Source organism: Thermobia domestica, chromosome 9 (assembly GCF_964235325.1).
Source record: "Thermobia domestica chromosome 9, izTheDome1.hap1.1, whole genome shotgun sequence".
Taxonomy (NCBI): domain Eukaryota; kingdom Metazoa; phylum Arthropoda; class Insecta; order Zygentoma; family Lepismatidae; genus Thermobia; species Thermobia domestica.
Genome location: NC_137462.1, coordinates 114,109,315 through 114,130,228, shown reverse-complemented (window position 1 = coordinate 114,130,228; position 20,914 = coordinate 114,109,315). Strand labels below are relative to the sequence as shown.

The 20,914-nt window shown below is 35.3% G+C and overlaps 1 protein-coding gene across 1 annotated transcript in view; it reads right to left on the bottom strand.

Annotated features, from left to right (window-relative positions):
* Positions 1–1,130: 1,130 nt before the first annotated feature.
* Positions 1,131–20,914, bottom strand: part of Arp10 (Actin-related protein 10) — a 30,768-nt gene continuing 10,984 nt past the window's right edge. The window contains exons 3-8 of the mRNA XM_081771728.1: positions 18,503–18,611; positions 13,379–13,554; positions 11,072–11,181; positions 9,104–9,333; positions 2,290–2,491; positions 1,131–1,329 (exon numbers count right to left, since the gene is read on the bottom strand). Of these exons, the coding sequence (XP_081627854.1) occupies positions 1,196–1,329; positions 2,290–2,491; positions 9,104–9,333; positions 11,072–11,181; positions 13,379–13,554; positions 18,503–18,611 (961 nt within the window). The 3' untranslated portion in view covers positions 1,131–1,195. The remainder of the gene's footprint in view (positions 1,330–2,289; positions 2,492–9,103; positions 9,334–11,071; positions 11,182–13,378; positions 13,555–18,502; positions 18,612–20,914) is intronic.

The following is a 20,914-nucleotide window of genomic DNA, read 5'->3' as shown; positions in this document are numbered from 1 at the left end:
ATTTTCTGGAAGATATCGTTGAGTCTTAGGCGTACCATTACATGCACGAACAAATTTGGCACCCATACAATGGAACTAAAGCGATTCCCCTGGAAAAGGAAAATACTACTGACTGTACTCTGAGAGGTACAAGGGATATTTCTGGTGGATCTTCTAACACGCGAGGTCACAGTGAACTGCATAATATGAAACAACATTGGCAAAGTTGCATCTTACGCTTCGTAACAAACGCTCTAACACTAGTGCTTGAAATGGGAAATTCCTTCATGACAATGCAGGCTTCATTATTGCTGCTTCTGCTTGTGGGAAACTCGAGAAGTTTGGGTGGGACGTGCTAAAGCAGGCGCAGTATAGTTCTAATCTGGCACTTTCAGACTATCATCTTTCGGGCACTCCCAAAAGACTGGCTTCTATGAATAGGGCATTTGGAAACTTGTGCCACGATGAAGACATATATAGAGAGACCTGGCGATTATGTTAAAAAGTAGCTTTAATAGGAGCCTTTACTTTGTATGTACAACGGACCGTCTAACTACGAACCACTCACATTTTGTGAACAACAAGTTTTGTGAACAACTTTTCTCTACTTGCTAACGATATTTCGGGATATGAACACATGCACATATTTGTACTGACAATGCCACGCGCCTAGGAGTGGTTTTCCGAGTTTGCCGTAACATTATTGTCAGAGTTGTGTGTTCAGAAACTACCTGTTCTCCTTTGTATTTTTATTTATTTATTTTATTTTCTTAAGCTCTCATACTATTCTATTTAATTTAGTGTTACTTATTTGCCCTCAGAAAAGATAATGTTATTTTCAATCTATGTTTTTCATTACAGAAAAACTAAAAAAAAAAAATGTAATATATATATATATATATCATACTATGTTTCTATGGTTAGAACGGGTTAATTGTTATTTACATTAATTTCAATGGGCAAAATAATTTTGATTTACGAACAGCATTACAGAACGGAGTAAGTTCAAAACCTGAGGGTCCATTGTATATATTCTTGATGTGTTACCTATTACACTTTCTACTACATAAATTATTGTGCGTTACTTACTGATTTGTCTTCGTATAAATGCGACAATGTAAGGTGAAACAAATAAAATTATAAACCTGGTGTAAACCGTTAGGAAAATCTTTATTAATAAATTATTAAATTCTATGTGTGCCGAGAAACAGAACTATTATAATGATGCCTTGTCATCCTCCTTGCAATTATACATTAAGTTGGCCCAATCAGGAACAGAATCATGTTTAAGATACTGTTCTCTTGTAAGAGATCGGGTGGTAACCATATCCGTTGCGCCAAATATAGCACCTGTTGAGAAACACAGAAATCACTGATTAATAATCAAATTGATTAGTTTCGAAACACGGGAAACAGTAGTTTATGAAGAACATTTTAGAGTATTCATCGTGAGTTCGTCTCGATTTTTTCACGTATTTCAAAATATTACTGATTAAAAAAATACTACTAAAATTTCTCAGTGTAATTACAAGATGTATGTGCGTCACTATCAGGAATGTGTGTCGTTGTTAGGAGGAATTACAATACAACAGATACAATTTGTTACTTAACATTGTACATTTTTAAAACTGTACACAAATAAATATATAAGCTATTTCAGAACAATAAAAACTACCACGCGCTTTATTTTGTTTATCTCGATGTGACCTATCGATTGATAAAGCTTAAGAGCAAATCATCATTTGGGGCTATATTTCATCAGTTTTATCACTTAATAGGTGGCATGGTCATCGTACTACATTAATCTTTAGGTTTACAAAAATATTATTTTTCTCGAAAATTTCGCTATGTTCAGATCAATATGATTTATCGACTGGTATATATCTCATCTTTGAACATTTTATTTTTTATTAAACGCTAACAATATCGTAGAATTTAGACAGTGAAACAATTCGTGTTGTCAATATGTTCCCATTCTCAAAGAACCAGTCTTTAAATTATGACCTCATAGGCTTAGATGACGAACTGCAGTTGCTCAGTTTTTGAAATATTGTATTAAAAAGAGAACATATTGCCCTTATATATTTGATAAACTAGAATGCTAGTATCAAATTATAACTTGAACAGAATTTCTGTTCGTAGATCTGGACTTACCGCAGCAACATCATGTTGTAGTCAACGTCTGTGGCATCTTGTAATCTACATTATCAACTAATTTTATAAGTTTATAGTTAATACAAGTATCCCGTTATTACATATTAGAGAAAATGTCTAGCACATTATTCCTAATGTAATGCTATAAATTCGTACCTCCAAGCCAGGCTACATAATTCTCCTTTGCTGGGGGTTTGTGGAATTTGAATGTCTTTAAACATAACCTTTTGCTGTATCTTGGAGCTTGTAATGAATTCTTTAATTCACTGAGTAACCTCGCTTTAAATCCCAAAGCCATTGAAGTACCACCAATCACCAGTAAGTTTTCAGCCAATGATTTTCTCATATCTACAGGACACTGCAAATAAAGAATAATTTATTTAGATACTCCTTCATCTACTACATATAAAGCTAACCGTTGAGAGAGCTCCAAAATATCCTTAATAGTCTATTAGGATTTGAGGGGAAAAAAGAACACATTACGACTAAATTATCGATATTCTCAAGTACCACTTACTACTAGAAGTGGTATTTCTATTTGGTATTTATTTCACTAACAGAACATTTTCTACAATATAATTTAGTCTAGTAATAGCTTCTTGATGATATATTTGATGAAATTACAATAAATAAATGGTACATCACGGTATGTGAATCTTCACATTTGTAAAACAGTTATATAATCTATGATCGATTACAGATTAAATTAAGGATTGTTTAATTCATATTTTTCATTCTTACCATATGTGTTAATTATTTTATTTAAAAAATATACAAATAAAAATGTATATTCTGTTATTTACTTTACACTTCATTTTCGAATTTACATAGAAAGAAATCGACACAAGTATGACAAAATCCAGTACGAAAACCTACATAAAAAATCACACAATTTCTGTGGTATTGACATACACGAATCTTCACGTATGTGTTAAATATGCAACCGAGTTTAATGAGTGCTATTTATTATTTGCAGCTAAATATTCATCTTATCTATGTGACGAAGAAAGCATCTATAGCCGTATCGTTTTTATGAAAATTAAGGTTGAAACTGTAAGTGACAGCAGATTCCTACCACTTTCGATTTTAGTAGTTAGATTAGGATGGAGTATATTCCTGGGATGGTTAATCAAGTGCAGAAAACAGCATCTCGCTATCTACTATCGTTTCCGCACTATGGTGAACAATTTTAAAACCGGAAATGGTTAATTTATACCACTTTCGGTTTGAACAGATGGTTAACGGAGGGAGTGGAACGTATTCTTGGGACGCTGAATGGATTCCAAGAAACTGCTTCGCGATATCTCTTACCGTTTTTTCCTCTAAGGAGATCCATAGTGAAAACGAAAGTAATAGTATTTCTACACTTCGGGTGTTAAGTAGATATATTTTCTTAGATATTGATTCGATTCCAAAACTCGCTTGCCGCTATGTATTACCGTATTTATTCTACGGCGGTCAACTATGAAACCGGAAATTGTTAATTTCAACGATTTCCAACTTGAATAGAGGGAAAAATGAAAGAAATGGAAAACATTCTTGGGACGCTGAATGGATTTAAAAAGACCACTTTTCGTTATCTCATACTAGTCTTGCTATATATACTCTCATGCTGCTCTTGCGATTCTCCCTGTATATAAGTATCAATATCTCTTACAGTTTAGCTCTATATAGAAATCGCAAGTAACTAAAATTTCTACCACTTCCGGTTTCAGTAGAGAGATGCTGGTGAAGATGGTATTGTTCCTTCAGTCATTAGATCGACTACGAAACGCCGGTTGTCGGTATCTGTTACGGTTTTCCATTCTGTGCCGAACAACGCTGAAACCGAAAATGGTTAATTCCTACAACTTTTGGTTTGACTAAAGAGTTAACTGAAAAGATGACACCTATTCTTGGGACGATGAATCGGTTACAAAAATCATTATCTTGATCAGAGTTTGTAAAAACCCAACCCACCTGGGCCCATGTGAGTTTTTCGGGTATTTTCGGGTTTAATTGGGTTTTTTCGAAATATTTCAATGTCTTTGGGGTAAAAACGTTAAAACATGATTTACATTTAAAGGTTGCCATTGTCACAACTTGCAACAATTTTCTATTCACTGTTGTTTTGAAAAAAAAGGCAGCCATTTTGAAAGTTTATATTGGATAGCAGAAAAAAGCTATACAGTAGATTTAGAATGTCCTGTGCTTCTACCCAAGAGCGTCGATCCTGGGGGACCCCCCAAAGCTCATGTGGGCCCCAGCATTGTATATATGAATATACAATATTTGGCATAATTTAAATGCAATTTGTCTTAAAATAATCATATATATGCCTTCTGCATCTGAATGCCTTCTGCCCCCTCCAAATTTACAGAGAAATCGGCGCCCTTGCTTCTACCCTCAAAATTTTAACTTAAAAAGTCCGAAAATTGCACCCTGTAACATGGATACCCGCCATTTTAAAATTTTATGCCGCCAAAATATATACGGCTAATTTAATCTCTCGTGCACCTATTTTGAAAATTTTAACTTGAAAGACCGAAAACTGCCCTTTGTAGCGTGGATATCGGCTATTTTGAAGAGAGAAAAAAAGAAAGAAAGAAAGCAAGCAAGCAAGCAAGAAAGAAAGAAAGAAAGAAAGAAATAAGAAAGAAAGAAAGCAAGCAAGCAAGCAAGAAAGAAAGAAAGAAAGAAAGAAATAAGAAAGAAAGAAAGCAAGCAAGCAAGGAAGCAAGCAAGAAAGAAAGAAAGCAAGCAAGCAAGAAAGCAAGCAAGCAAGCAAGCAAGCAAGCAAGCAAGCAAGAAAGCAAGAAAGCAAGAAAGAAAGAAAGAAAGAAAGAAAGAAAGAAAGAAAGAAAGCAAGCAAGCAAGCAAGCAAGCAAGAAAGAAAGAAAGAAAGAAAGAAAGAAAGAAAGAAAGAAAGAAAGAAATAAGAAAGAAAGAAAGCAAGCAAGCAAGAAAGAAAGAAAGCAAGAAAGAAAGCAAGAAAGAAAGAAAGAAAGCAAGAAAGAAAGCAAGAAAGCAAGCAAGCAAGAAAGAAAGCAAGAAAGAAAGCAAGAAAGCAAGAAAGAAAGCAAGAAAGAAAGAAAAAGAAAGAAAGAAAGAAAGAAAGAAAGAAAGGACGCCATTTTATAATTTTACGTTGGTATCGAAGCTTGTATCCTGAAATTTAAAAAACCAAAAGTTGAACACTGTGTGGTACAGGCGCACAAACGAACAAATGTAGATCGAGTCATTCCAGGAGACTGTTACGTTCGCCAAATATGATTACCAAATAGCTATATTAATTTAAGACATAATTCATCAAAATGTCTTATATGAAATATTTTTCAACGTAAAATACATGGTTTTATTGTTGAAATTCACTTTCGATGCTTTGTGCGTTCAATTACGGGAATTTCCCGAGCACTTGTTGCAAGACTATTCTTTCCTGAAAATTAATTTAAAACAATTAACAAAGATAGGCCTATAATTCATATTTTATAAAAGTAAATGTTTCAAAATGTCATAAATGAAATTAAATATCTTCCAGCATAAAATAAATAGTTTTATTGTTGAAGTATTCACTTCCGATGCCTTGTGGGTTCAATTACGGCAATTTCCCGAACACTTCTTTCACGACGGGTTTTCCTTGAAAATGCAGGTTGCTTTACTGTACATCGAAACTTCCATTAATACTGAAGTTTGAATTCAGCATTTAAAATAGTAAGCGTTACGTAGTCTTGGGAGCTCCGAGCATTAAGCTTCTTAATTTTGACAAAAATTTTTACGCTATTGCTGGTGTTGATTCTACAGAATGCTTATTTGAAGGGTAATAACAAATGACTGAACTGAACTGTTGTTGGAAAACCAAATTTTACTGAATACTTTTGTTACCGTAAAAGGTAAGAAATAATACTAATAGTTTTACTAATGTATTTACATATTTACTGTTAGTACCGGCACCTATGATCTTAAACCTGTCAACATACGCGTATGAGGGTCACTCGGCGGTGCCGAGGCAGGAAGCACACTATTCACGGAAAATGTTTTCTGAAATAGAAAATTGCTTATTTTACTTCAAATAGGCAATACTTCAAGTAAGCATAATCCTCACATTAATTTGTTCTATAATTATCTCAAGCTGAGTTTTTTCAAATTCATTCATTCAGTGCATTCAGAACTTTATAAAGGTTTTATGTTGAATGTTGTTGACTACCTTAACATGAAAGCATATAATTCGCCCAAAGAAAGTTCAAAATCTGATAAAAATAACTTTCAATGTGATCACCGTAGTTGTACCAATAATATACTAACAGAAAGGTCAAAAACCCAGGTGGGTTTTTTCAGGTCGGTCTACTTGGTCAAAACCTGATCTTGATATATCTTACCGGTTTTGTTCTGATACCTGTCGATAGGCGAACAAAAATAACCGCTCTATAAGACTTCCGATACTTATGCATAACATAGTTTGGAAGTCTAATAAAGTTGAGATTAAATGTATTCTTTGGATACTGAATCCATATAAAAAGCCGTTCGTCTCACACAACTGTTTTAACTCTACTGGAATCAATATTGTAAAGGAACTGATTGGTGTCACTTATCGAACCTGTGGTCCGGCAGGACATCACCCTAGACAGCGAAGGAGTAACATCTCATCAGTACATAACCCATTCCATTTAGTCAAAAGAGTTTTTATTGCATCAGCTTATGTAACTCGATTGAGATATAATAAAGTTTGCAAAAATTTTCCTTTCCTATCCACGTGCTGTCATAAAAACAACATAAACCAGTCATCGCCATAAACCATATTTCGTAAGTCATCGCTTTCTTAATCCTATTTCAAATTTTCCCACTACAGCATGGTCTGACATTACGTCACTACCAAAAAGAATACCCTCTGGGAGTAGTGACCTACGTCATACCGTCATGGCGCCCACAGAATCGACTCTTAAATACTTAAGTCACAGGATTCCAGGGGTTATCTATGATTTATCTTTGATAGTCGGATCATCAAACGGACTTTTGCTTTACATCCGTTATTCTTCGTCGAATGTCTTTAGACAGACGATGTTTTTAGGTGACCATCGCGTCGTTGCTTGTAGCTCCGGACAAGGAGCACCTGACTACTGTGGTCGAAAGCCCATCATCAAACCAGCCAAGGATCAACGGAAACCGAAAAGTCTCGCCGTGGGTCAATAGTAAAGCACATTCGTCTAGGAGTGAACCTAAACAAAGATCTCTTAGATCGAGAAAAAGCGAACCCGATGTCACAAGATCGAGACCTGGCTTTGCAACATCTGTACCTTGATCTCTACGTCGTCATTTGTGGTTTGAGAGACTACTCGTGATGTCACCGTACTGGTTTCCAAAGCACGTTGAGCGACGCTAAAATCTGGCAAGACAATCCTTGTATTCCTTCCGTTCACACAACTCCTTGTTTGTCTTGTCACCTGTCCTCTGTACACTCTGAATTTGACTAAGTATAATTTCTATGTTCATGATAAACTTATATTCGAAGTACCTATTCCACACACAGTCTTTTGAGTTTTGCGTTCTACCTATTTGACTGGCTACATCTTCGTTGAGATAGAGAACTAGTTCCCACCTCTCTGCTAACCAGTCTCAAAATCTGTTCCCAGTACAGCTAAAATATAGAACAAGAAGTAGTAGAAATCTATTACTACTACTACATTAGGGGAGTAAAGTCGACAATTGAATTTATATGAGAAATCTGCCCCTCCTATCGATTACTATTAATCACTGGTAATCATCGTTGAAACCGGAAATCATACGCGTACCACTTCCGGTTTGAATAAATGGGTAAAGGTGGTAAATACTTATCCTTGGAACGACGAGTCCATATCAAAAAGCCATTACTCGCTCGCACTATTTTACCGTTTTCGTTTTATGGTGATTCATGTTGAAGCCAGAAGTAGTACTAGATCTCTATCACTTCTGGCTACAATAGAGGAAGGAATTGGAGGTGGAACTTATTCAAACGATATTAACTCAAAAATTTCAAAACTCTTCTCTATTTTCTCTTTGCATTATTGTGATCAGTCTTGATATCGGAAATCGTAGATTTCTACCACTCGAGTTGACACATAGGAAAGAAATTTCCCTTGGGACGTCCAGTTGATTCTCAAAAATCGCTTCTCGTTATCTCCTACCGTTTTTGCTCTACGAAGATCAATATTTAATCTGAAAGTAGTAGCAAATTTGTACCTTCTGGTCTTAGTAGAGAGACACAGAAGAACATGCTATCTTCTCTTGAGACGCTGAATCGATTCTAAAAAAACTGTTTGTCCCTGTTACTGTTTTTGTTCTATGGTGATCTACGTTAAAACAGGAAATGATTGGTTTCTACCACTACCAGTTTAAATAAAGTGTTAACAGAAGAGATGGAACCTATTCTTGAGACGCTGAATCGACTCCAAAAACTGCTTATCGATATTTCTTACCGTTATGGATATCAATATTGAAACTGGTGTTCTATGGAAAATCAACGTTGAAACAGAAAATGATTGACTAGAAACTCAATTTAAAAAATACGATTAAAGTCAAACCTGTAGTACATAAATAATAATCAATACGTCTTTTGAAGCCGAAAATTAAAAACAGTAATCGTTTGTAGCGGGGTTTGATAATGGCTAAAAGGAACAGCAACGCCTTCTCAACATCAGATGCATGCTAATTGGAATAAAAAATTATATTTTACCTGATACTGTATCTTTAAAAAAGTTTCCTTCCCAATCAAGATTGGCACTTGTTTCCCCTTTCTGCAGTGGCAAAGAGGTGAGAGAAAAAGGGTTTGTTTTGATTGCTTATCAACTTACGTAGAATAAATTATAGTTCATTTATCATTCTAGAATAACTGCTAAATTCCAACATACCGGTATTATCCTTAATCCAGTCTTCTCAAAATTACATACCATTGATTTTTATAATTTTAAGAGATCTGAAAGCACAAAATGGAACATTACTACAAGTGACGAACATTTACCTTAAGGATCGCATCCAGTATCATAGTAGAGAGAGCAATTTCATCATTATCTTGTTCAAACATCACATTGTACGCAAGCTCTCTTGCCCTGCCTGGAATGTTGAGGACTGTACTTCCACCAAGCTGGTACATCACTTCTGGTGGAGGTTTCGGTTTTTCTATGCTAGAATCCGATTTTGCCGCTTCCAATTTCTGAGATCTCTCCAAAGTTGTGACAAAACATGTTCTTACTGGAACCAATAAATAAACAATTATCAACTTCACACCTACAACGCAATATTGACATGCATAATAGAAGTGACCCAATTCAAAATAATGGAGAAAAAATGAAAGTTATGGCCTTTAGGCTAAACGAGACAGATAATTAATGAAACTGTATAATTATGAATGAATTAGTGGAATAAGAAAGTGGAAAGAAATGGGAAAACCTCCCGGAAAACCTCGGACAAGATGTCCACCACAAACTTACATGACCTGGGATCGAACAAGGTCCCTCATACAAAAGGCGAGTATTTTTACCACTGAACCATCGTGCCCTTAGAAAGAAAACAAAAATTAGAGTCTACTCCCAATCATGGCAAAGAAGCGCCTCGAATGGGCACGAGGCCTAGAATATTGGACTGCTGACAATTGGAGAATAGTGTATGATGGATCATGTATCCTTGTGTCTGATGAATGTTCACAATATGTGCAACGTTGACCTAGGAGGAATTCAAGTTAGAATGTCTTTAATAAACCGTGAAGCATCCTACTTCAGTCATGGTCTGGGGTGTGATCTCTGTCTTCGGGCGTGAAAGACTGTATATAGTAGAGAGGACAATGAAGAAGGACCAATACCTACAAGTTCTTCAAAAAGAACTGCTTTCCCACACTGCACTCTGGTTTGATGACATGCAATTCATCTTTATGCATGTGGAGCCCCATGTCACCGGACCAAAGATGTGACAAAATTTCTCGAGGACAACGAAATTAGTGTTCTTCCGTGGCCAGGCACTAGTCCTGATATAAATCCGATTGAAAACTTTTGGAGCTTCATGAAAGAAAAGCTAAGAAGAAGCACATTAGAACCAAACTTCAATTGATCAAGGAGATCAGCAATTTGTGGTATCACGATGCTGAAGTGAAGGCAAAATGTGCTAAAATCATACATAGGATGCCACAAAGGATAAAAGACTTAATAAAGAATAAAGGATTTCATAAGAAATATTAACCTTTGTGTGAGAGATAATTTTCTTGTAAGTATTCCATTTCATTTTTTGTTTTCAATTTGGATATACACACTTTATAATAATTATTTTTGAATGTTACGCACGCATTTGTTTTATTGATATTGAAAAGCATATGCCACACCTACTAGAAATTAGGACAGAGTTACAAAGTAGTAATCTGAACTAAGTTCGAACGTATTTTCTCACGTAATATTGTAACTGAATGTTGAGTCTAATAATTTGAACACGTCTGTATATAAATTGCCTAATTTTACCCTTAGTGACTACGAAATGAAGAAATTTTATAAATTACGAGCTTACTGTAATTCACTTAGAGAGTTTTCACATCTCGTTTTCAGCACATAGGCTATATGAGACACGCAGCTACAACTTTATATTGAAAGAACTATTTATATTTCTGCTGGAAATTGAATCCGAGTAATCTCATTAAATGGAAGAACGAATATGATTCTGACTAATATGTATATGTCACAGCTGATATTAACAATTATGTAAATAATAAACTTTAATAACGGAAGTCAACGAAATCTCTACAGAAGCTGTCTAGTTAACGAATATACTGTACAGAACCTTAGGAACGTGAAGCTTTACGATTAAAATGTTTCTGAACTACGTTCAACAATATCAGTTATTGTACAAATTATAGTTTAAAAATAAGCATAAAATATAATTAACTATGCTTTACTCTTATAATCATCAATAAATATAGAAGCCTATAGAGAAAACATCAAAGACTAACCTTTTATATCTTCAATAACGGAGTCATCCAACTTGTTAATAACAGGTTCAATTATTTCTTTGGTTTCTTCCGAACATCCATCGCCTTCAAGTAACAGCGACTTCAAATTACTATAAATAAATACAGTAGTAGAAAAAATAATTTGACACTTTAACAACGAGTAACTTGTTATTATTACAATTTCTCTTTTAACAAATATATTCCAAATCTCATTCCCTAGAGATTTATTTTAATTTAATCCTTCTGACTTCACATTTTCTTATGATTAAGTTTTAGCCTAACATAAGCGTTACTCTTTACTATCTTTTTCTCGTATTTACTTTCATTATCCCTCCAGCTATTGATTGATTTCTACTAGGGATAGCCAATTCCGGAATTGTTACTTTCCAGAATCCGGAAAGTAAAATTTGAAAAATTCCGGATTTCGAAAAAAATCTTAATTTCAGAAAAAATCCGAAATTCGGAAAAATCGGAAGTTTCTAAACTCTGGATTTTTCCGAATCCCGCATTTTTTCTGAATTCTGGAATTTTTCCGAAATCAGAAAATTTCGGATAATTTTGGCCATCCCTAATTTTTACATATTTCTCTACGAGCTGAGACCCAAATCAGTCTCTATTGTTTTCCGCTTTGTCTTAAAGCCTTCTCTAATACAGAGTTGATTATAATCATTCTCCTGTCAAAACATTGAAAATTCTTATTATCTGATTTGTACGTGCCGCTTATTCTCTCAATATTTGCATGAGTGGAATTTAGTTAACTTATTAACTTGACGTACTGATCACAGAGATTTAAATACTTTGAATTCTGGCTTCTATTTTCAGAATAAAGTACAAACGTGAGTGAACCTACACGTTGACGAAGTTCGAAACACATTTAAACTTGAATCTCAGGTTCTGAAGACGAGAATACTGTTGTTGCCAGTAACATCTTCAGTAACAGTGTCGTTTCTGTTTCGATTGCAGCGACAGCCATGTACTTATCCCTGGAAATGAAGGCGAGTGAGAAAAATCCATCGTGTGTTCACAAACGAAATATAACACCCACATTGCGCATTTCGATACTAAGAGGGAATAAGCTATACATCTTGCTTTCCCTTGGACACCGTAAAGGGAAGTACAACTAGTGCGTCCTAGATTCGTAATATAGTCTATCCTGTTCTCTGACTTTGTTTGGACACTTTGTGGGACCCCATCTTCCAACAAGACAACGCGCATCCCCATACAGTCAGGGCAACATAATGTGCTCTACTTTAAATAGGTGTCCTACCCTGTGCTGTCATGTTTCGAAACATAAGCTCTATCAAACACGCGTGGAGCATGAAGGAACAGCGTCCGACCGCTAGCAGTGCTCCGACAACAATTGCATGGTTAAGTCATGATCTATAGTAAGCGGGAAAACGTATCCATATAGATACTAAGCATCTGTATGACCGGCTACAGTCCGAACGGGCGCTGTGTAGTTTTCAAGATGGTTATACGAATTATTACGGTGAATACTATGTTTCTGACCACCTTTAATATGTTCGGAATGTCCCTAAGTACCATGGGAACAATGTTATATACTATCTATCACCTTATTGTGTAGGTGATAGTAGGTATCACTTTAGGTCAGATCAATTAATTCCTACTGAGTGTTCTCAAATGGGTTTTTACTAGTCTATATATTTTCTATAGACTTATCAGTTATCACACAACGCGTGGAAAAACGATAACAGAAAATTTGAGAGATAATGACACAGTACAAATTAGGAAACAATCTTTCTCACATACGAGTATGGTATTGCTTAATTTCAGAAAAACTGCACGGAAATGAATTTGAGCCAAAATAATTCAAATTATATTGATGTTAATCAATGTGCTATGATATATCCTAGATCCTACCTGCTTTATCCGAAACTACAAGTACACCGATAATTACAGAATTCAACAAGTTTCCCGGATAATCTTCCTCATTGATACGGGCATCGATCAATATTCAAAGTATGAATGATTCCTTTTCACTGTACTTTACGAATCAATACAAAAGAGTGTGAGCCAAGTACCGGTAGTAATAACCTTTTCTGCGACAAACCATAATATGGTGCTTAATTTCAACAGCTCGACTTACTTTGCTCCGATTTTTTTTTTTTTTTTTTTTTTTTTTTTTTTTTTTTACTATTTCACACACTGCCTATAAATCAAAACCACTTCATTTCTATGTTTACGAAAACATTTTATTTATTCATTTACTTTAAAAAGTATTTTCATTTCTTAAACTATCTGCATATCGTTTTCCTTTGTATTACAAACCAAAAACACCGTCCTCACCTGTGAACAGCCTCTCCGGCTAATGGCTGTGCTTGCCATGCATGCAAAACCGGTACACCTTCGTAAACTGGAATTAGAACAGCTTCCTGGTATCCAATATCAAGAACAAGCGCCGTATTAACGCCCAATGTGCAGAGTGAAACCAAATGTGATGGAACAAACAATATGGATGATACCTAGAAGTTCAAGTACAAAATTAAATCGTACGTATTAACATGTATCAGTATCGTAACCAAACAACAATACTGGTAATGTTATTAGCCTTCAAGTGTTTTTTTTTTTTTTTTTTTTTTTTTTAATTTTTTTTAACACGATACATCGGTAAGACTGCGTTATACTGGAGACATATTAACCCACGAATAAGGGAATGTCCATAAAATGATGCTATATTTTCCTTTTCCTTGCATATGAAGCATTCCATGTCAGATCAATCACAGCTTGATCGCACCAGTTATGATTTTTATGAAATCTGGTGTGAACGACACATATGTCAAGGTAAGTAATTCTGCCTATTGTCAAAGTTTTATTTTGAAAATTGTCCAAGATAAAAACAAGAAAAATAAAAAATGTCGTGAAAAAAAATGGCATGCACGTATAATTACAAATGGTCATAACTTTTCCCAAAACTGGAGTACAACAAACATTCAACCACCATAGGAAAGCTAATAAAATAGAGCTTTTCAGTGATACCCTACACGACCTTCTTACATACCATTGCAGTTCAAAGTCATTCACTATAACCTTTGAACTTGAATATCTCACAACACGCCCTCGCAGAAACTTACGAAAAAATATATTTTACTGTCGTAACAATTTTGTCTATACACCAAATATTAGGGTGGCATTGTAGAATGAACTGGCATGATATGCTGCAGGTATGGCACACAGACATACGGTGTAATAACTATTTCTTACCGTGGGTTTATTATTGAAATGTTTATATCTAATAACAAATCAACAGATTTATCACAACTATACCGCTTTGTGTCACTAACAGACTCGACAGACACAATTTTCATAAGTGTAAAACAACAAATCTTGGGAGATCAGCTGTGACTAAAACTTCACCCATTTTTACACAATGGGAGGGCTTATTATATACAATAGTTGGACTTCTTACTACAGCCAATGGAAGGGCTTCGTATTACAGCCAATGGCAGGGCTCATTATAACCAATGGAAAAAATTGTAAAGAAAAATTTCACGCAGTGTAAAATTCCAAATACTAACAATACTACCCAAACCCTGAAGCATTCATAACATTCAGGAAGATTTTGGTTTTGATATCTAACATGGCACGAAAGTCTTAAACTCCTTGTGGAAGAGCTGTATATTTTAGCAAATCTCAGTCCTAGGCCTGGAAAAAGACTCAATAAAAGCACAATTGAACAGGTATTTTATACTATAATAGTTATGAAGTGAACCGTTGTTTTTTCATATTATATATATATATATTTGTAACAATGACTTAGTAAGGATCAACAGTACAAAAACACACGTTTAGTTCTAGGTAACCTAGAAGCAATGCTTCAAGAATTTAAATACAAGAACCCCAAAGCCTATATACGGTTTCCAAAGTTCTGTGAATTACGTGCTGACTGACGTAAGTGGGCCACGGTATCTTGTGCCTGTGTTCACGAAAATGTAAAACTTATGCTAGCAGGATGAAAATTAAAAGGATTAACGCGTAGTGATGAATTTCCAAATAAAACAAAAATTGCCTCCCTCCCCCTCTTTCAAAAATACTTCTTTTTTAGGTGTGACTTGTGTCCTGTCATACGACACTTACTGGAACAAATACGTAATCTCTTCAACACCAATAGGATCATTAAATTGTATATAAACTGGACTACAACTGATCGTACAACACTTTATGATAGTCTGTAACACCGTAGACCTCCGAACCAAAATTGAATTTACTTTTGTCACATTCTTTGACATCTGAAAGAAAATCTTGATGATAATGCATAACGGTATATGATTCTGCCGTGAATTATTCCTTTGTACTGCAGGATGCAGTCCAAGGATACCATTGAACAATTCTGAAGCTATTTTCACTCATTTGCCGTGTACTACAAAAACTCAAACACCCTTCAGTTGGATAAGTTTCTTTCGTTGTCATCTCCTAATGTCTCAAGCATGACATTGGTGTTCATCTTTTCCAGAGCCAATTGATGCAGTTGTTATCATCACATTTTGCCAAGAAAGTAGAGCACATCTACTACTTCTCAGATGATGCAACTTCACATGAAAATAGGAAAAATTTGTAATTTGTGTCATCACGACATAGATTTTGTCAAGACAGGTGACATTTCTTTGCTCCTTTACATGACAAAGGACTATGTGATGACGTGATAAGCACCATTTACGAGATTAGCTGAATGTGCAGCCTTCAGTGTTTATTCAATGACTAAATTATGACACCGCGACAACTGTTTGAGCTTCCACAAACATTCCTCTCTGTTTCAAATAAAGCACAGATAAGGAGTATGAGGGAACGACATAGGAGTGCTCGATCAATTCCTGGCACTCAAAAACTTCACTGTATAGTACCACTAAGCCGCACACTTGTGAAAACCATATTCAAATTCAGCTGAATACAAGGCTGGGCCAGTGCTGCTAAGCCCATTATAACTGGATCTGGAGGATATCTGTGGCAATGTCATTGTTGTGTATGTGATGGTTTCGATCTGATTTGGATGTAAATATTCTTACAGAGCAAATTGTTTTCTGCATCCACATGGAGCAGACTATCATTCGTATATTCACAGAAGTCAGATATATTAGATTTGAACAGAACAGCAGTCATTACAAAGGTTGACCTAGGAACAGCAACAAGTAGAACGTATATTGTTTGAGGAGAAAAGAAATGGAGATAGTCAACTACCATGATAGCATCTCTTTCCTACGGTTTGTAATCTGGTCATTAACCAAACTATTCATTTCCACTTATGAAGTTACATTTCTTGTATACGTGAAGTCGAAACATTGCATTAATTAAATATCAGTTAATATAACTGGAACCCCTCGTATTAAGCTGTACCATATATTGGACAATTATCACATATGCATCTGCGAAATAGTTTTACTATATAAATCACCCATTACATATCACATATACAATACACACCTATATATGTATCTCTGTACCTTACTTGCAGCAGTATGCAGCATGTCGTTCCAGTTCATCCTGCACTGCCTTGTCAATGCCACCCTAGTATTTATTTATTTGCCATCAACACAACAGGCATAAGCCCAATTATAGTGTTGGTGTATTACATAATACATTTACAACAGTTTTCTTAAACATAGAGTTCATATTGCAGATGTCAATTTCTTTGTGTTTGATACATATTTTGTTATAAGTAGAACACATTCTCCAAATTGGTGATTTCAATAATACGTTGGTCCTTGCTTTTTTTTTTTTTTTTTTTTTTTTTTTTTTTTTTGCAATAAAACAGACCAGAGTTATTAGCACGATTTTTAAGTGTCGGGACATGAAAATTTAATGTTGATATGAGATCCATACAATTAAATTCGTTTTATACTATTTTATGGAGAAAAATCAAATCTGTCACATTTCGCCTTTGTTTAAGTGTAGGGATACAGAAGTTGTCTATTAAAGTTGGATAATTTTCATAATATGGATACATTCCAGTTGTCTTGTACGTCAAGTATTTGATAAATTTAGATTGGACCTTTTCCAGTTGGTGTCTGTATTGCTGTTGTGATGGGTTCCAAATCACAGCAGCATATTCCAGTTTTGATCGGACATAGGCATAATACATGGTAATTTGGTACATGAGTAAAAGTATGTTGAGAGAATAAAACACTTTTTTTTTTTTTTTTTTAATTTCTGCAATGTTTTATTTTGAGATATTCAAGGTCAAATATTAAAGTGGATAACCTGAAAACTACAACGTGTTGTACGAAGATCATGTAGGATATTCATTTAGCTTTTAAATTGTGCTCGAGTTTTAGATGTACTCCACTTAGAGAAAAGGTTACGACCATTTCTAATTATACGTGTGTGTCGTTTTTCATGACAATTTTTATTTTTCTTACGTTTGTGTCATGAACAATTTTGAAAATAAAACTGACAATTGGCAGAATTACCTACTTCATCATATGTATCCTACATACCAAATTCCGCGAAAATCCCAAATGGTATTGTCCAAAAATATTTTTTGATGGGTTTGACTTGGAATGTCTCTACACGGTATTAATTTTTCTTTTTACTCCAGTTTCCTATTTTCCAATTTTTTCATATACTTTCTTCGTGGACTTTTGAGACGATTGGTCGCTCTCGCCCTGCTCTACTAATTTAGCGGCATCGCCTAACCACGTTAGGTAAATGAGTTAGAACTCATCTTCAAACACAGCATCCTGACAAGACAATATACTCATATTCCTTTAAATGCTACTTATACGTAAAGATAAACGAAATAAGAATAATAAGGCCACATAATTACGCATCCTTCTTTTTTAAATAAATAAACAGATACAGTACATAAATCATTATTTATTTACTTTAATAATCATATTATTATTTATTTTGATGATTTTACATACCACACTACTTCATGTCACAAATACCTTATCCAAAAATTTAGCCACTAGTTTTCTTATTAAGCCAAAACACGGTACAGACAGAAAATTGTGTATGATAGTACAAAGTCTAGTCCCGCATACCTACCACATGGCATGCACAACGTAGATTTGGCTAGACAAAGGAGCAGCATTCATCTTTCTTTTATATAGAAGAATAAAACTTGCATGTAGAGGAGAGGAAAGTTCCGCCGAAGAAGCTTACTGAGGTAAAAATGAGTGAAATATAAAGAAGATAATAATAATTAAAAGAAAAAAGAAAAGATTATAATAAAATCTCTACTAATTTACATTTTATTCATTTATGTTGTACTGTGCACCCTGGGCGGAATGAAACAAGCAGAAACTACAGCATATAGCGAAAACTTACATAGTATTATACCAGCAATAAAATATGCATGTGCTTTTCTATTTCTACCCACTGAGGAAAACATATAATAAAAGGAAGACATTAATTTAATATACTTTCTATATCATATAACTTTTGTTCGAAGCAATGTTCCAGAACTATACTTACCTCATAATGCTTAAACAGTACTTTCGCAAGTGTTTCGCGAAATACTGTGGGGCATAACAAAGACTCCACAATGACAACTCTCCTATCCTTTGGATTCACAAGCAAGTATCTTTAACACAAATAAAATAAAACAAAGTTATATTATACTATTTATATACATCATTTCTCTATATACTATCATGTTACCCTGAATAACATCATGGAATCGCTTCGCAAGCTTCTTAGCGCATCTATTTCTCTTTAACACTCCTTCCCCTCTTTATGTGATGAAGCATCTTTGAAAAACTTATACTGTATTGTTATCTTCTTTAGTGTTTAAAAGAAGTCATTCAACTGATTAGAAATTATTGTGGAAAACACGAAATAGGAGTGAGTGTTTTTCAATTACCTCTACAGGTCGCACACCATCTACTTCGTACATCATCATCTTATAGCAGAAGACGTGGCAGTGTGAAAATAGCTACCATGCTGCAAGAATGCAAGACAAACAGCGGACTAAAGTACTAAAAAGGAGGAGAGGTCTCCTCCTCTTTAGTTTGAGGAGAAGTATGCTTCGTCAAGCAGTGCACAACTGGGTCGTGAAATTCAAAATAGAACGTGTAAAGTGTAGTGACGAACAATTTGGCTGTTCTGACAAAGGAAATATTCCGGCGGGTTTAGGATATAGCCCATAAGGACAGGCATGTATCTATTGACCGAATTGTTTAAGTTGGATATTCACATTGACTAGCTTTTAAGCATGATGCGCAAACAGTTGTATTGCCGAAAAGTGTGTGCAAGGTGGATATACAGACACTTGAGTGCAGAGTATAAGAGCACATGAATAGGCCTATTCTTGAAATCTCCTACCACACGCAAGGATGAAGACAAGCTTAACAGGTTTGGCTATACGTGATGAAACATGAGTCCATCATTACCAACCCGAAACAAAACATACATCAATGCTGTGGAAATATCTGCCTTCACAGCTCATAAACTGAGCGAAGGTTTACGCGTACGTTGGAAAGTTATGCTAACCATGCTCTAGGATCGACGCGGCGTGCAGCCTGTCCATTTCCAGAGACGAAGGGAGACAGTGATATGCATCGCACTGTGGTGTTTTATTGCAACTTCGGGAGTGGCATTCACCGAAAACGTCCGACACTGCTGAATTGTGTTATATTCTTTTAGTACGACAATGCCAACAATAGAATTTGGATAGCAACTTCACCAGCCGCCGTAGAGCACTGACTGAGCTCCAAGTAACTTACTCTTAGCGATGAAAGTTTCGCGAATACAGAAATGAAACAAGAATTAAGTTGAGCTGATTTTGAGTTCAACGTCTCTTTCAGCAGCGAGGCTATATGAGACTGGACCTCCTGATTAACGTGGATTCCGAACCACATGAGTTCCCGCCGTGAATCGAACCCGGGTCTCCCAAGCCAAAGGTGCGTACGCTAACCGCTTAGCCACAAAGGAGCTCAGAAATGAAACAAGAAGTCTCCAGGTGAATGCGAGTTACAACCACCAACGACTTCTACAGTAGGTACTGTAGAGCTTGTATATCGATGAAACAATTGTTTCAATGTAGATGGAGATCAGGTGGAAACACTAAATTATTTGCTATGTAAGTAATCCTTACTTATCTTTTCTGTAGTTATTTATAACTTACTGACTTTCCATCATAATGTTTTCACTATTTTTCGGTAAATAATTCATATTTTCAGTGAAAACATTATACTACTAAAGAAGCTTTCGTTAAATGCTTTATCAGATAAGGAAGGGGAAGATAGGAAGAAAACAGAACACTGATATACAGGGTGATAATGAACTATATTGACAAACTGTGAAAAATAATTCGATAAGAAAAATAAAGTTCATATAAATTTTAACACGCGTTATTTCGATAATGAGACAGCATGGAGTGGTGGTCCATGACAGGGTAAAGGAAGTCAGATACACGCCATCCAAAAATGCATATTTCAGCAACTTGCAATAGGTGCGCAAGGGATTCCTAGACATACTCCCAATAGAATTTCCAGATAAAAATGGGGCCAAATAGGCAAAAGTATTCCCTGACAGCAGGAAACACGGAATGCGTCAATGGGAAGTCGGAAGTATTAGGGACCGCAAGCTCTACGGTTCCTCGTTCTGAATAACGCGTGATGTGATATTTTTTCATGCTTATACGTGAAAAAACAGTGAACTATACCGTGAAGAAAATGAATCGCACCATGCGTTATTCTGAACATAAAAATCCATGTAGCTGGCAGCTCCTAACATTTCGGACTTTCTGCCGTTGCATTCCGTGTTCACTGCTGTCAAGTCTTACATTTTCAGTTTGGCCCCACATTTAAATCAGAGCATAACTCAAAATTCTGTTGGGAACATGTGTGGGAATTATGACCTGTGGGGAATCTCTTGCGCACCCAT